Source organism: Buceros rhinoceros, unplaced genomic scaffold (genome assembly GCF_000710305.1).
Source record: "Buceros rhinoceros silvestris isolate BGI_N320 unplaced genomic scaffold, ASM71030v1 scaffold14344, whole genome shotgun sequence".
In the NCBI taxonomy this organism is placed as follows: Eukaryota; Metazoa; Chordata; class Aves; order Bucerotiformes; family Bucerotidae; genus Buceros; species Buceros rhinoceros.
Window position 1 is genome coordinate 5,750 of NW_010406614.1, and position 16,279 is coordinate 22,028.

Consider the following 16,279-nt stretch of genomic DNA (forward strand, 5'->3'; position numbering starts at 1 on the left):
AAGAGTGCGTTTAGGCTGGTATAACAGAAACCAAACCATTCAGAATATAAAATAAATTAAAAACTACTGATTAGAAAACTACTGATTACAATGAATGTCCAAAGAAAGAAAACATCTATATCCAGGATGAAAGATAGGCTTTATCCTGTCTGTCCTCCAACTTTAAAACATTTTGACTGTAAGAAATAGCAGACACCAAGTAGGACGTGCCTGTATTTTGAACTAGGCCAGCAGGGTCCAACTGGCGCCCATCGGCTGAATCTGGACCACAGGATGCTTCCATATGGCCTGCCACCTTTTCCTTGGAGGAGATAGGGAACAGCTGTTTGAGGAGCAAACGCTGCCCGAACAGCCAAACACCTCCTCCTGTGTCCGACTGGCTCAGAGCCCAGAGCTGTCGCTGTGTTCCTGTGGAAGGCAAAGAAGGAACGGGCGAAGAAGGCAGCAGACCTCCTACCCACACAAGGACTTGAGCTCTTCATTTGTCTGAGACAGACAGACACAACCCAGTGAAGCCTGTAGCTGCTTCTGTGATGGAGAGGGGCAGCCAAAGGAATAGCCCAATGAAACTCCAGGATCTGCCATTATCATCATCGTAGTGGGGGTGGGATATACCAGAAGTGACACAAAAATCAGGTAGATACACCCAGTGGTACAGTTCAAGCATACAGTCAATCTTCAGTTTGCTGCCAGCAAAGCAGATTAATACAATATTTTGTTCTTCACAGAGAAAAAACACAGAAAGACATAAATACATTCCATTATTAACTGCCTATTGATTTATTATTGATAAAGCAGAACGACTCAAGCGTTGAAATTCACATAAAGCAAACAGAATTTTACCTTTGTCCACACAACGGAATTTTAAATCTCTCCTTACGGTGACATGTATAGTAGACAAGTAAACAAAAGGGATTTTATAGGGTTTACAACTGTGCCATCTTTCTTCTGCCCATTTTTTACGGTGTCACTGACATCACTTCTGAAAAAAGCTACTTGACTGGCATGCTGATAAGTATAAATCAAGTAGGGGGAAAACTGAGAACCCTAAGGACGTACCTGGTACATGATGAAACCTGTTTTCTACTTCCAAATACATCTGCTTTTGACTGCATATTGGTTGAACTCTTTAGAAGCATTGAAATATTCTCTATTATATCAACTTAAAAATAATAAACAACTTCCAGACATTTGAATAGTTTAGAGTGTTTTAAAAGGCAACACGCTTGCCTGCTTTCAACTCAAACATTATTTAGCACATGGAAGTTAAATGGTGGCATCTTAAAGCCAAGTACAGAGAGACACCAGACGTTCTACTTCACACTGACCTGGAAAATCATATGCTTAGTGAAATAGCATAGATTAGAAACAGTACAGAAAAATAACCTATGAGCAGCATAAGTTATATTGAAAGTATCATCACAGTTTCAAAAATTGGTGTCAAAATTAAGCTAGAGATGTGAAATCTCACCTAATTTACCCAATATTGAAGAGTCAAATGTGATAATGGATTTTAAAGATGCTATAATATTGAGATCTAGAACTTGTGTTAAAACGTCCTAACTAAAATGACATTCCAGTGCCCAACAGCTAATAACTGGATTTTAGAATTTCATTCACACCAAGTCAATTAGTTAAATTTTATACAAATAATAAATCAAATTTAGATTCTGATCAAAAGGGATTACAGCCTCCAGGAAATTAAATTCTCTGTCCAATAGTGCACACAAACAGATCAAAACATCTTTGGATACTGCAAGGATTGTGTTCACAATGGGACTACAATAACACTTTCACAAGCGCTGTCCAGATGTCAATAAACACTAGTCAGAAAACTGGTATGAGTGGAATAATGGATACAAACCAGACACTACAGATACTATGTAGAAGTATTAATGACTTCTACCAAATAGATTCTATTAAAAAAAAGGTGTGATTCATGGGACAGCTTCTGCCTTCTTGAATAACAGTAGCTTAACAGAAGGCAAAGAAAGCATTTGCAAGTATTTGCTCATTAACTTAGCAAAGAAACATAAAACCAAGAAAACTTAAGTTACATTTTAGCAAGTACATTTAACAGGTGAGTTTGCTTTCTTCATTTAATTTAATTCTAAAATACTTATGGATCTCTTTGTACTGGGGAGCACAGCACTGGACACAGTACTCTGGGTGTGGCCTCAGCAGATCTGAGTGGAGAGGAAGGAACATCTCCCTCAACCTGCTGGCAACACTCCTAATGCTGCCCAGGATGCCATGAGCCCTTTTCACTGCAAGAGCACCTTGCTGGCTCATGTTCAGCTTGTCCCCCACCATATTCATGGGATTATTCCACACCAGGTGCAGGACTCTGCACTACAACTCATCAACTCTCAGCCCATTTCTCCAGCCTGTCAAGATGCCACTGGATGGCACCTTCCCAGGGATCAAAGAGAGGCTGACAAGCTTGTAGCTCCCTGGATCCTCCTTCTCACCCTTCCTGACGATAGCAGTGGCATTTGATTTCCTCCAGTCCTCGGGCATCTCTCCCAATCATCATGACCGCCCAAAGATCACCGAGTCATAGAATAATAAAATAGTTTGGGTTGGAAGGGACCTTCAAAGGTCATCTAGTCCAACCCTCTCTGCAGTCAGCAAGGGACAACTTCAACTAGATCAGGTTGCCCAGAGCCCCATCCAAGCTGACCTGGAATGTTTCCAGGGATAGGGCATCTACCACCTCTCTGGGCAACCTGTGCCAGTGTTTCACCACCCTCATTGTAAAAAAAATTTCCTTATCTCTAGTCTGAATCTCCATTCCTCTAGTTTAAAATCATCATCCCTTGTTCTACCACACTAGGCTGTGCTCAAATGTTTGTCCCCATCTTTCTTATAAGCCACCTTTAAGTATTGAAAGATCTCCCCAGAGCCTGCTCTTTTCCAGGCTGAACAACCCCAACCCTCTCAGCCTGTCCTCACAGGGGAGGCGGTCCAGCTTTTTGAAAATTTTGAGGCCCTCCTCTGGGCCCACCCCAACAGGTCCACATCTTTCCTGTGCTGAGGACTCCAGAGCTGGAGTGCTCCAGGCGAGGTCTCAGAGTGGAGCAGAGCAGCAGAATCACCTCCCTCAACCTTCTGGCCATGATGCAGCCCAGGATACAGTTGGTTTTCTGGGCTGTGAGTGCACATTGCCTGCTTGTGTCCAGCCTTTCATCTACCAGTACCCCCAAGGCAAAGAAGGCATTCAGCATCTCAGCTCTTTCCATGTTCTGTGTCATCAGGTACCCTGCCCCATTCACCAGTAGGCCCTTTTATCTTCCTTTGTCATCTGTATACTTGTAGAAGCCCTTTTGGTTACCTTTGACATCTCCTGCCAGGTTCAGTCCCTGCTGGGCTTTACCAGGTTACTTGTCCCTGCTTCCATCATCTTTATGCTTCCTTTTTGTGTTTGGAGTTTTGCCAGGAGCTCCTTGTTCATCCATGCAGGCCTCCTAGTATTTTTGCCTGACTCCTGCTCATTGCACAGACTGCTCTTGAACTTGGAGGAGGTGATCCTTCAGTATTAATGACACTTTCTTTATTGGGTCCCTCTTCTCTCCAGAGACTTAGCCCCTGGCACTTTTCCAAGCAGATCTATGAAAAGGCCAATACTGCTTTTCCTGAAGTACAGCACCGTGAACTTGCTTTTTGCTCTGCTCCCTCCTCTCAGGATCCTGAACTCCACCACCTCATGGTCACTGCAGCCAAGGTTGTCTTCAACCTTCACATCCACAACAAACCCTTTCTTGTTCGTAAGTGTAAGGTCCAGGAATGTGAGTAGCATCTCTCCTCATAGGCTTCTCTATTGCTTGGGTCAAGAAGTAGTCATCGATGGTCTCCACAGACCTCCCGGATTGCTTATACCCTGCTGTGTTGTCCCTTTAACAGATATCAGGGCGACAGAAGTCCCCTAGGAGGACCAGGGCCTGCAAACACGAGGCAATTTCTAGCTGTCTGTAGAAGGCCTCATCTACTCCTTCCCTCCTCCTGATCAGGCAGCCTACAGCAGATGGCCACTGCAGTGTCACCCACATTGTGTTGTTTTGGTGGATTGGTTTTGGGTTTTTTTGTTTGTTTGTTTTTTCTCTTTTTTTAATCAGACAGCTTGCTTCCTGATGCCTTTCAAAAAAATCTACGTTCCTGCAATGGTCCCGAGACTACGGGCTGTAAACATTGTTTAGATCAATGCCAAACCACCATCCTGGACAGTCCTGCAAAACTGATCCCCTTTCCAGCACAACAGGCAGCTACTTACAGATACTACTTACACACAGAATGCATACAGCTGGCAACAGTGGCACAAGCTATGGCTAGCTCATGGGCTCTGCTGGCTTTGAACGTAACACCTCAAAGATTTTAATAGTTAACTAAAATTATCATTAAATTGTCTTTCAGTAAAACAGGTAATAACAGCCTTTACTACACCTGGGGAAAAAATTGTTTCAGACTCGTAGGTCCAAAAAGTAAATAGGGTTTGGGCACTTCCGCTTCCTCCAGGAGCACTCCCTGTCTTGATGTCTTGGTTTTGATTTACAAAAACTTCTCTGTAATAGACTACAAACAGGCACACAGATGCAACTGAAAGTCAAACATGAAGAGACCACTCCATATTCTTTTTAAAAAGCTTCAAACTTGGTTGTCTTTTCTTGAGCAATATAATCTCATTGAGAACGTCTGTAAACTATATGGCTCCCTCTTGTGCCTATTACACCACATTTCAGTGTTCCACAAAAAATTTAACATCGAGCTGTAAATATTCGGGCTCTGTTCACCCTTCGGTAGGCATGCAATGCCCATAAATGTTCATGGAAGTCACAGGCGTACCTTCCAGGGGAAGGGGAAACCCTGCAGGGTACAAAATTTCCCTTTGGAACAGACTACAAAACCATCTCGCAAAGGGCAAGTCTGCTGCAATGGAAGTTCACTTTTGACCACTCGCTGTATTTTGGCAGCAATGCAGAGGCCAAATACGCCTTTAAAGTACATCTGCAAGAGCTTTTAACTATTTTTTCATTATCAAATAATTTATGTTTAGAAAGGTGTCAGCGTGGTTTATAGAGCCTGGCTAATACACTCAGGAGTTTATTTTTGCCTGCTCAACATCCCACCTGTTTCTGCTTATCAAACCAGACTAGAGTTTAGCTTACAACAGCTGTGGAATTCATAAATCTGCCCATTCCTCATGTGTATCCAGACTAAGCACTTGCAGAAAGTCAGAACTGCGGCGTTCCGAGAAAGCCACCCTTATGGGGAAGCTGGGGAAATAAAACAGACCAGCACTCATCAAACAATGTTTAAAACTGCACACCTAGCAGAAGCCAAATTATTTTAATAGCAATTTAGCAATCCTATTTGGAAAGAACATGAAGCATTTCAAGAAATGATTTGCTAACCCTTTTACTCCTCTGGCCATCAGAAGCATTTTGCAGACTAAAAATGCTGCAAAGAAATTAAAATATTTTACCCGCACAAAATATTCCCTTTTCCAGTGTCTTCAAATGTCAATAAAACACACCTCTTTTCAAGATGTTGCTAGTTTTACTTTCTGCAGTAGAATAGCTACCAAAAAAGTAAATATAGTTACAAGATTTTTGTATTAAAAAACCTGTATTAGTAAGTTTTAAAAATTAGTCTGCATACCTGAAGAAATATCAAGCTCCTGGTCACATGGGACAGCTGTCATTAAAATGCTTACGCTGAAGCAGTATAGCGCTGAATGAAATGATGGTATAAAAAAAACCCCTAACAACCACTTGCATAGTGCTTCCAGAGTACACTGCCTTTAATAGGAATGTGGTTTTACTTCGCTTTTTTCATTTATGTGACAGATTTTTCTCTCCCCAGCACTAGTATTTCGTGGGTTGACTTTGCTCATAAAATGATACGAGTGCACGCAAGATGATACCAAAATGAATTCCAGCTTTTCTGAATAATGAAACATGGTACTTTGTTTTAGGGAAGAAAACATTTAATAAGTTATAAGCTCTTATTTTTGAGAGCAGAAACAGAAATCAGGAAGTTTTAAAACTTTTCCATGACTTTTCATCAGAAGCATTAATAAAAGCTATCCAGTACATTCACTTGGCACTCCTGGAGCCAGCTGAAATCATGTATCTTCTAACGTGACATTTACTGAATACTTCAGTATCTACTGAATACTTCTAGCTCAGCTGAAACCCCGGTTACATGGTAGTGCTGAAGCATGGCACCAAACAACTAGAACACCTAAAATTTACCTCATATTAATTACCACTCATTCTCCAAAGAACAAATAAAGCTGACGATTCCCACCTGATCTAACTTCATGTTCACATTCAACATGAAACAACAGCTATATTATACAAGCACATAAAACAAGCAATAATAGCATTTTTCAGGAGAATTGAAAAAACAAAAAACCCAAACAAACCACAACACACACCTGGTCTAGATTTCTAACCACAGGTGACCAGAACCTATATTTTAACAGTTCACACAAAAGGCATCAGTACATACTAAACACTTTCTTGGGTCATCTAATATAAAGCTAAAAGAGAAGATGGCCATTTATTTAAATACTGTTTCCACAAAGGTTTTTGCATTGCTGCAGATCAAACTGAACTGACTCAGTCTCAGGAATATCTGACTGAGAAGTCTTCCTCCACAAGCTGCCGTATCAGTTCCCATAGAATTGCAAAAGGTAAAACAGAAAATATAGCAAGTACAGAGTATGAAAGGCTTGTTACCATGTACAGCACATCACTATCAAGTCATCTCACATACATTATTTTCCTTGCTCAGACTGTGGCTTTTCTTACTCTTTAACAGCATGGGCTTTCATGCAGAATACAAGTAATTTTTTAGCAAGCCATTACTTTGCCCACATTAGCTGAAATACTATACAGATGATCTTTGATTATCTTTAAGAGACAGGAAGAGAAATAGCATGTATTTGCCATCTTTAAACAATTATGTGCAACATGAAATTTTCATGAACAAAATTGCTTTCTCAAACATTTAAGCTCCCTTTCACATAGAAGTTCTTATGCTTCAACTGATGTTACCCCACTGTGTTTTAGATACATTCTTCTTTTGTGCTTGCATCCCTTTAATATCAGTCTACTTGTATTCATCTATCACTGAGAAGGGGTTCTGAAATACGGGACACATGGCTGTCAAAATCCAGGGTGTCATTCCAGATCTTATTTTTCTGTAAAACTGTATTTCAGCGTTTTTTTTGTTTTAAATTAATGTTGTGGCCACATAACCCCTCACATAATACTACTAGTGCAGGATTAGTCAATGAAAATTATGGAATTAGTCGTAGAGATAGTTTAGCTATCTGATTAAGTACTGCAAGAGCATGAATAGCAGTTGGAAGAACTGGATAATGTCACACAATATTCTGCTTATAGCTCTAAAAACAGTAGAACTATTCAGGGGTAAAAAGATATTCTAAAGAAATAAAAATCTAGGAGCTCTGTTTGCCCAGAGAGTCCACTGAGAAAAAAGTGAAAAGCTGCAAGGCCAAGTATGGACTGGTAGCCTAGAATAGCACGTGGCAAGAAAAGACAGTTGGCTAAACCGTTGTTTCCTGCATTGCGACACCTGTAAGAACTCTATTCCTTCCTGATATTAAAGCCATCATTTCTACTCTGCAACTTGCCTCAAAGTGAAATGCTCTTATTTGGTTTTCACCCACTATTTGCAATCACTTCAGTTTTCAAAATGTATCCTTCTGCTCCTTATACTTGATAAATTGACGCTGTGGTAGAATCATAAAGTTCTCCAAACACCAAACAGCTAAGGAAAATAATTTAACTTCTAATAGTTAATAGAGCTTAAAACATTTCATAGAAAAGCTTTGGAACTCTGATAGCACTAGAGAATAGAATTGCTTTATGTTTTCTGACCTCACCTATGACCGAAAAAAAGTGTCTAGATCACACAATTGTAGGAGTACACAGAATCATAAGTTTTTACACAGACTGTGCCACAAAAGGCTTTGTATGTTTGGGCATTGAGCACTACCTTGACAACAACACATCACCATCCACTTACAACATCAATTATGTCTAGACATCACTCAATTTAAATCATTAATTCAGAACATGATGAAAAGGTCACCCATCTCAATCCTCCCCATACTCAAACTGTTACCAGATGGGTTTATCTTCATATTTGAAAGCAATCAAAATAATGATGTTAAATAGAATAGGAAACAACAGTTAATCCACGTTCATTGGAAATACAACATATGCAATAGTTCTATTCCACGTCAATTAACAATTATAATTTTACTTTTTTTATTGCAAACTATACATTTTTGAGAGACTTATAGGTAGTAGATCCCTCCAGGCCACCTAGCCCAACTTCGCACAGGCAAAATTCTGGAATCTGCTACCAGTAGCAAGTTGAAAACAATAATTGGATCATCCCTTATCTCCTTTTCCCCAAGACAAACAAACCCAGCTCCCTCAGTCTCTTCTTGGATAGATAAAGGGCTGAAGCAAGCAACATCTTAATAGCCCTCCTCTGGTCTCATTCCAGTTTGTCAACATGTCTCTTACACTGGTGGGCCCAAAACTGTACAGTATTCCAAATGAAGCCTCACCCAATGCCAAACAAATCACTCCTCCCAACCAACTAAATACATTCTTATATGTTCATAAGCCTACTGAACTGTGAAATTTTAACAGCAGTTCAAAAACCAGCAGGAAATTGCCTTAATGATTCAAACCTTTAAAAGCAATACACTTGCTCTATTATTTAGCATCACTGTTTTCACATTTTTCTCAATAATCATCATAAGAACAACATATAGTATATACTTCATTTAAGATGCTTACCTGAATAACTTTGTAGAAATAGGCATACTGTCGAGCTGTATTTTTATATTGGCTAAAAACATCATGTATGGCCTGAGTTGACTGAAGATACTGTACTTCATCTTCTTCAAAATAGAGAGGTGTGTCATATTCACCGGGGAGCGTCTGGATGTAGGGCAGCCAGAAAGAGTTGGGGTTGGCTCGCTCACAAAGAAGATGGAACGCCAATGTTATATTGCCCATGGCTTGAAGAATTCTATCTTGAGAATACAGGGATCCTGAATTAACCCAGAAAGGTGAGGCACTAAGTTAATTGTCCATGGAAAATATCATCTTAGATTTACTTTAAATGAACATGATGAGATAACATGTAAGAATTTTCAACAAAATAAACCCCAATAACAAAAAAGCTTTTTAGGTTTCTAAAAAATTTAACTGCCCACGCTATATTATGCTGCATGTTTTTTGACACAGTAAATGCCTCACGTACAGTTGCATGACAGAAGACATAAAGAAACTAGAACAATACTCTCAGTACATTTTATCTCCAAGTGTTATAAATGCTACATGATAAGTGTTCAAAATAACACACACTCTTCTGGAAGATATCTAGGGTGCCCAGCCAGAAACAAAGAGGAAAATTAAGTTTTCACTGACTTCAAGCTTCTACATATTCTAAACCTGACAGTCAGCACAAGTCCTGTAACAAAGGAGATGAGCTCAAAAAAAGAAAGTATCCTATTGGATGATCCCATACATATCAACTTCTTGCTAGAGAACTTCCTTACGCTCTTACCTAGTACGGAATTTTTAGCTGACTCAACTGTCATCAACAGTTTTCGAGGAACCCACAGAAACAATTCTTCAGCCTACAGAAACAAAAAAAGGCATAGAGGGTCAGTTAGCATTTACATGATATGCTAAGTGTCTCAGATATACAACATCTTTAAATTATAGGTTTATTTTTTTTAATCAAAACTGTTCTCAATTAAAATTCTTCCTTCCCTTCCACTGCAAATTAAACAAACATGTTATGTTTCATATGGTGGTAACCAAATGTTCCAATCTGCATTACACAAAGCTTAAAACAAAGACACTTACATTACAAAGTAAAGTGCTTCAGTTTGGAACTGCTAACATGTAGATTGCCCACACAACCTCAAAGCTACCATACACATTATATAGCTATTAAATATGTGATATTTTCTTCCAGTAGAGGTTTTTTCACTTTGCTTATACTTATTTTAGAAGAACTGTTCAGGGTTCTTATGAAGCAGTAGTGCTAGCCTTATTAACTATGTGCTACTGAAGCCCTAAAATGAATATAACCTACTCGTTTTCTAATATTCTTTCCATGACAGCTGATTGTTCTTCAGTGCTGTTTCCCATCTGTAAAACGGGAATGGAAAGAGGCAATTTTAAATGCTTTAACAGATACCTATTGCATGTGTGTCCATATTCCTTACCTGATGATAAAAAGATTCTTTACAATTATCACATAATTCTGGAGTTTTTCAGTTTTCATGGAAAATAAGTATTGGAAATTCCTCTGAGGCAAAAAGATCAGTGCTTTGAAAAGAGGGACATGATAGAAGAGGACTAGAGTCTAAATAGTTAGAAAACATGGAAGAGACTGATGCATCAAGGGGAGGAGTACTCTGGTGATTAGGTAAATAGTATAGGCAAAATACCGGGGAAAAAAGAGGCTGATTAAAACTTCACAGTACTATCCAATAGTAATAAAAAAACAGTACTCCATTTTATCAATAATTTTATTTCTCAAGTATGCAGAGTTGAGAGCATTTCAGACCAGCAGTTTCAGAAGCATTCAAAAGGGGGAAGGGAAAGTGGTGAGTGTTTCAGAGCTCTGCAGCTACATTCCAAACACGATTTTCTAATCTAAGTCAAATGTTCACATACTCACCTTTATCTCTCTTGTTGCTTTCAAACCAAACCCCTCCTCTTCAAAGTTAGCTATTTCAAAACCCTCTGTGGATGCTCCATTTTCAGTTGCCCATTTTATCAGTTCAGGGAAATAGTCATCTCTTTTTCCATCAAAGACAACAGACAAACCTGTATACACAATTAATTAAAAAACAAATGCAGAAATTAGAGGATCTAGAAAGATAAAGAAGTTCAACATAAAAGCACATGTAAAAAGCTATGTGCTATCCCACAGCAGTTCTGCTTTGAAGTAGTTGAGTCAGAATTGGTCTTTAAGTGTTACTCAATAGTATACAAACGTCATACCCAATTTTCACCCACTTAAATATTCTGCCAAATTAGCTTACCAGTCATCTTAAAAATACAACCACCTAAACTGAGCTGTGACGAAATATGAAGCTCCCCTCCTCTTTCCTTTTAAATAAGTTGAGTGAAAATATTTCCCAGCTTAATATTGATGATAAACACAATCACCACAGACTGTTAATACAGACACATGGAGGAATTTGAGAGGCAAGCTGCAGTTTAATTCAGCACTGGAAATTATGATAAGCAGATCTCAAGCTCCTCCTCTGACATACAAGGCAGTTTGCTTTCTCCTGTAGCATACGGATCTATTAAAATAGCTAAGGACCGATCACCCTCCTGACTTCAGAGAGCTCATCCAAATTTTTACACTTTGCTTCTCCAACAGGCACGTGATACTCTGGTGGAATTGCAAACCTCATTCATTCCTCAGTTTTCCTCTTTACTGCCATCTGATTTGAACCCATGCTTTGTAGTTCCCAGCTACAGTGAGCCTGCTCTTTTTACACCTCTTTGCCTCTGTGTTCACTTCAACCCAAACTGTACTGTCAGATCACGTTAAAAGCGTCCAACACCTCTGCAACGTTCAGGCCATTTTGAGTGACAACATGTCATCAGCAAGTCGCTTATGTCCAAAGATATCTTGGTTAAGCACAGGTGATAAACACACCTTTAGAATAAAAGGATTTTAGGCAAGTGGCATTAGCAAATTTGAAATATTCTCTCCCACTCCAAATCATGCATTTCAAGCCCCAGAACCAATCAGATCTGCAGTTAACATAAAAGTGAAAGTATCATCTAAAGCTATAGTCCTTGATGATGCAGTATAAAAACTTGATAAAGTATTTTTTTTTATGCAATGAGAATGTAGTATACAGTGTTTGGGCTTTTTTCCTTTTCTTAAAAAAAGCTGACATTTCTCCTTTATTTCATACTCCCTTTAGTATGCTGTTTCATGAGGCACATACTCAGGGCTAAGGCCTCATGAATCTAGTGAGACTAGATGCATAGCTTCTACAGAACTTGATAGGTGTTTACACGGTCCAGGACTTTGCTCTTTTGATTTCCAACACTGACTGTTGCATAAAGCTGCTAGAAGCTTTTCCAACATTGACTATTGTAAAAGGCTACTGGAAGCTTTTAGCATCCAGCTTGTATTTGGAACCATTCCATAAGCATCTCTGAAATTCAACCTCTGTTCCTCATATATGATGTGGTCCAATACTTCCCACATTTTCCCAAATTAAAACAGAAAAGCAGCTCTTTTAAATTACAAGCACTATTGTGGAACAATTTATTTCTATACTAAACAAAATATAGCTATACCAATAATAAGCTATATTAAAAATTTAAAAGTTTAGAAAGTAAAAATCAGTTTTCAAATTAAGAGGTTTTTTTATAATCAAGTCCTTTTTAGTTCACATTCTGCAACCCAATGTTCTATTCAAGAAAAGCAGAGTATGACACTTCAGGCAATTCATATTCATGTGTAAATCTTAAAGTTCTCAAGAGCAATTTCTACTTCCTTGGCTAATTGTTTAAAGCCTTTGTTATACTAGAGAAGTATAAATTACTATGTTCTATTAAAAAGAAAATTTGAAAGACACCATACTAGTCATACTCAGTATGCACGTAAAAACATGAAAGTAAAAGTCATTTGTATGTCAACCATTCTATGGTTAATAAGTTTTGCATCTTTCAAGAAAAAAAAACTTCCTATTACCATAATACTGTTATACTAATTCTATCACAGCAGCCATTTCCCCCATGAATGCTTCGATCTGTGTGGCACAGAAGAAAGATACGCTGCACACTCCAACTCTAACACTATCTCTGTTCTTGTTACCCTGAATTGTGTTTTACCATAACACACGTATTACATCCTAACACCCAGGACATGTACCATATGTCTACAGAAGTCACAGGACGGAAAAAGAACGAGTCAAACTCACCCCTACAAGAGCTACAGGATGCAGTCACTCAAACTGCCAATAACTGATGTTCAGAGGTTTAAAAGGCCTTCCATGATGTAATATTCTTATGAGTTAGTCAAAACTATAAAAACCAGGTGTGAAAAGGACATTTCAAATCTCTACGTACAGTCTTCTGCTTTATCAGGTAAGTATGCAAACCAATCAAGCTCCACTTTAAATAGAGGCTGGCTTTTTTTGCCGTCACCATATAAATATCAGAGATGAAAGAATTGTTTTAGGACTTTTTCAGGTACGTTCAGCCCAAATCTATTGATTCTCATGTTAAAAAGTTATTTCTCTGCCATTAAAATATAATAGTAAAGTTAACAGAGGTTAATTTTTACTAAAATTACATGAAAAGCATTTTTTACAATATACCTCCAAACAAAAAACAAAACTAATATGAAAATAAAGTATTGACAATGGTGAGCTGTTGCAAAACATACTGGAAGAAAAATATTCTAATCTGAAAAATAAGTATACATTAAAATGAGGAAATTTGGCAATAAACCCCCATATTAACTACAGTGCCATAAGCATTTTTTATATTATATGCTTGATCTGTAGCAGATAGATTTATTAGCTCACATATTTGTTTTGGGCTTTTATATATTTTTGTCATAATGCGGAAATTGCTTCCATATTTAATAAAATGTTCAAATAAAATAGTTACAAAATTAAATTTGAAATATTCAGAACTAGAGAGACAGAGGAGCAGACTATGCAATCAGAAAGTTCTGTTATTCTCTAAGAATTTTTACTTCTAGTCCTTCACATAGTAATGACAATCTCAAGCTCTTTTTTCTACTTATCAGACAGAATTATTACGGCATCACTTGTCTGTGATATTCAGGCAGAATTATAAGTATTAAAATGGTTAATGCCAGCATTTATACCCACTAGAACATTTCAGAAACAGTTGCAAGTGTAAAAAGAAACTGCAAATCACAAAACTTTGCCCCAAAATAACAGTATTGTATAATATTTATACAACAACAACAAAAATATCCCTTTTAGCTGTCAACAGACAATTCTTTAGGCAAATCAAAACTCAGAACCACCCATATCTTACAGTCTTTCACATTTACCTTTTTGTTTTTTGCGAATTTTCTCAACAAGTGAACGAATTTGTACATATTCTTCCCATTCCTTACCAGGACCTGGGGTAGGACTGCTGCATTCTGGAAGTAAAAATGCCAAATGAAATTTTTTTTTAATACAGTGTGAGTATACATATACACATATAAAAACATCAGAGAAAAGGTGAGTATATAGATATATAAACATCAGAGAAAAGGTCATGGTTTAACAGTTACTTTAATTCAGCCTTAGACATGTTTACATGGTAAACACTGTTGTTACAACAAATCTCTGTTGTTACAAACATCCCATTCTTTGACAGGGAATTAATAGAGACTTCTGAAACTTTTACAGTATGGCTTACCTCAAGTTAATTTTTTTAAAATATTCTTTCAGATAAAAGGAATATCAAATTTTTAAAAAGGAAGAAAAAAGGTGAACAAGCAGAGCATTAAGCATATAGTCTCTCAGATAAGACAAAAAGAAGCAGCCTGTTTTCAATAATCCCAGCAAAGTGCTCTGTTTACATTAGCCTGCTTGCCATCATTCCTGCTGTAATGAAAGCAGATGGTAACAGCGCCGAGCTTACCTTCAGTAACTGAGAAATTTGTTGGTACATACATGTGACCTGCCTAGTCAATAGGTGTTTTCATAGATGGAAGCGTACTGGAAGGACAAGCAGAGGAACACTTAGCCAAGCTGTAGCTCGAGATTATGTCCACAGTGTCGCTGACAATATTCTAAATGCCAGCATGTGGATTTATTGATCTAAGCTGCATAAATCCAACTGGACAGCTGAAGATTACTGGGCTCAACTGATCTGAAAAATCTTTGTGTTGAATAAAGTATGGAAGCTTGACAAAAAGAACAGCTGATTCTTGTCTTTGCTTAGCAAATTAGATCTAAGTTTTATTTTTGGTAGCAAAGCAGAGGCCAATTCTAGCATAAGCATCAAACTGCTCTGCCAACTCCTTGTCTCCTTTTCGCAAGCAATGCTAAAGAAAAATTCTGATTTTTCTAATTTAGATGTTTCCAGGGTGTGAAGATTTGGACTCGTGTTTCAAGAAGTGTAGCTCAGCACATTTACTACTGACAGTAGCAAGAACGAACAGTATTTTAGCAGTACCATATGAAATTATGCTCTGCTCTTCATACTTACTAGAAATAATGGATGAGTTCAAAGTTCCTCAACGAGTAAAACAACCTCTGGTCTATACACTAAGAATCAAGCACTACAAAAAAGTTTCCAAACAACAAAAACACACTGGGGACACAAAAATATCAGTGCAGTTGAATGAAGTTGTATTGCTGCTTTCCACAGTTAATTTCTCCAATATCAGTTCAAAGCACTATTAAAACACTAAACAGAAACAGCATAATATTTGAGGTTTATAAGAAAAACATTTTTGACAAAGCTGCAATGTCACATTACCTGAAGTAGACTAGAGACCTGCATTTATGCTTCTGTTGAGATGTGAAGCCAAAAGCTGCCAGGAATACGGTATTTCCAATACATACACATATAAATAGGCTAATAATGGTATATACAGAGATACACACCCTGAGATACACACTATACCAGCTTAAGCAAGCTGAAAAAGCAAGCTTGGCCACTTACAGGAAATTAAAAGAATTCACTAGCTTCAAAAAGAGAAAAAAAAAATGTTTTTCAGTGGTCTCCACACAGTCCCTTTTCCCACAGAGGCATAAAACTGAAACTTACTTTGCAGTAACTCACTAATTAGATTCAAAATCTCCTTTGGAGATACTGTCGCTGTGGCTCCTGTACCTGACTTCTGAGTTTTCACTCGGCTCTTCTTCCCCATCTTCCAACTGAAACAAATTAAGAAGAGAATTATCACTAATTAATAAGAAACAAAATACAATAATGCTGAATGGATAGGCTGTTCTCTTAATAGTCACTTAAAAAAAAGAGGATGAGGAGTTGTTTCTGCCACATATATATGTGCATGGCCTGAACACCAGACAACCATACAGTGCAATCTGAAGCAGTATTTCATGTAGCTGCATATTAATCACCTCAGGGACATTAGAAACTAGAAATTGTATAGAGGGGAAAAAAAGTCATTCCAACACTTGCAAATTCATTAGTTGTGAACAAATATTATGGATACCAAAGTACCTATGCTATCA

The 16,279-nt window shown here is 37.9% G+C and overlaps 1 protein-coding gene across 1 annotated transcript; it reads right to left on the minus strand.

Moving 5' to 3' along the window:
- Nucleotides 1–4,549: 4,549 nt before the first annotated feature.
- On the minus strand, nucleotides 4,550–15,954 carry LOC104491723 (histone-lysine N-methyltransferase setd3-like). The gene is made up of 6 exons (XM_010134188.1): nucleotides 15,849–15,954; nucleotides 14,134–14,226; nucleotides 10,747–10,895; nucleotides 9,619–9,691; nucleotides 8,844–9,100; nucleotides 4,550–4,593 (listed from the first exon to the last, which is right to left on the minus strand). The coding sequence occupies exons 1-6, from the start codon at nucleotides 15,949–15,951 to the stop codon at nucleotides 4,570–4,572; spliced, it is 699 nt and encodes a 232-aa protein (XP_010132490.1). The 5' UTR covers nucleotides 15,952–15,954; the 3' UTR covers nucleotides 4,550–4,569.
- Nucleotides 15,955–16,279: the final 325 nt, after the last annotated feature.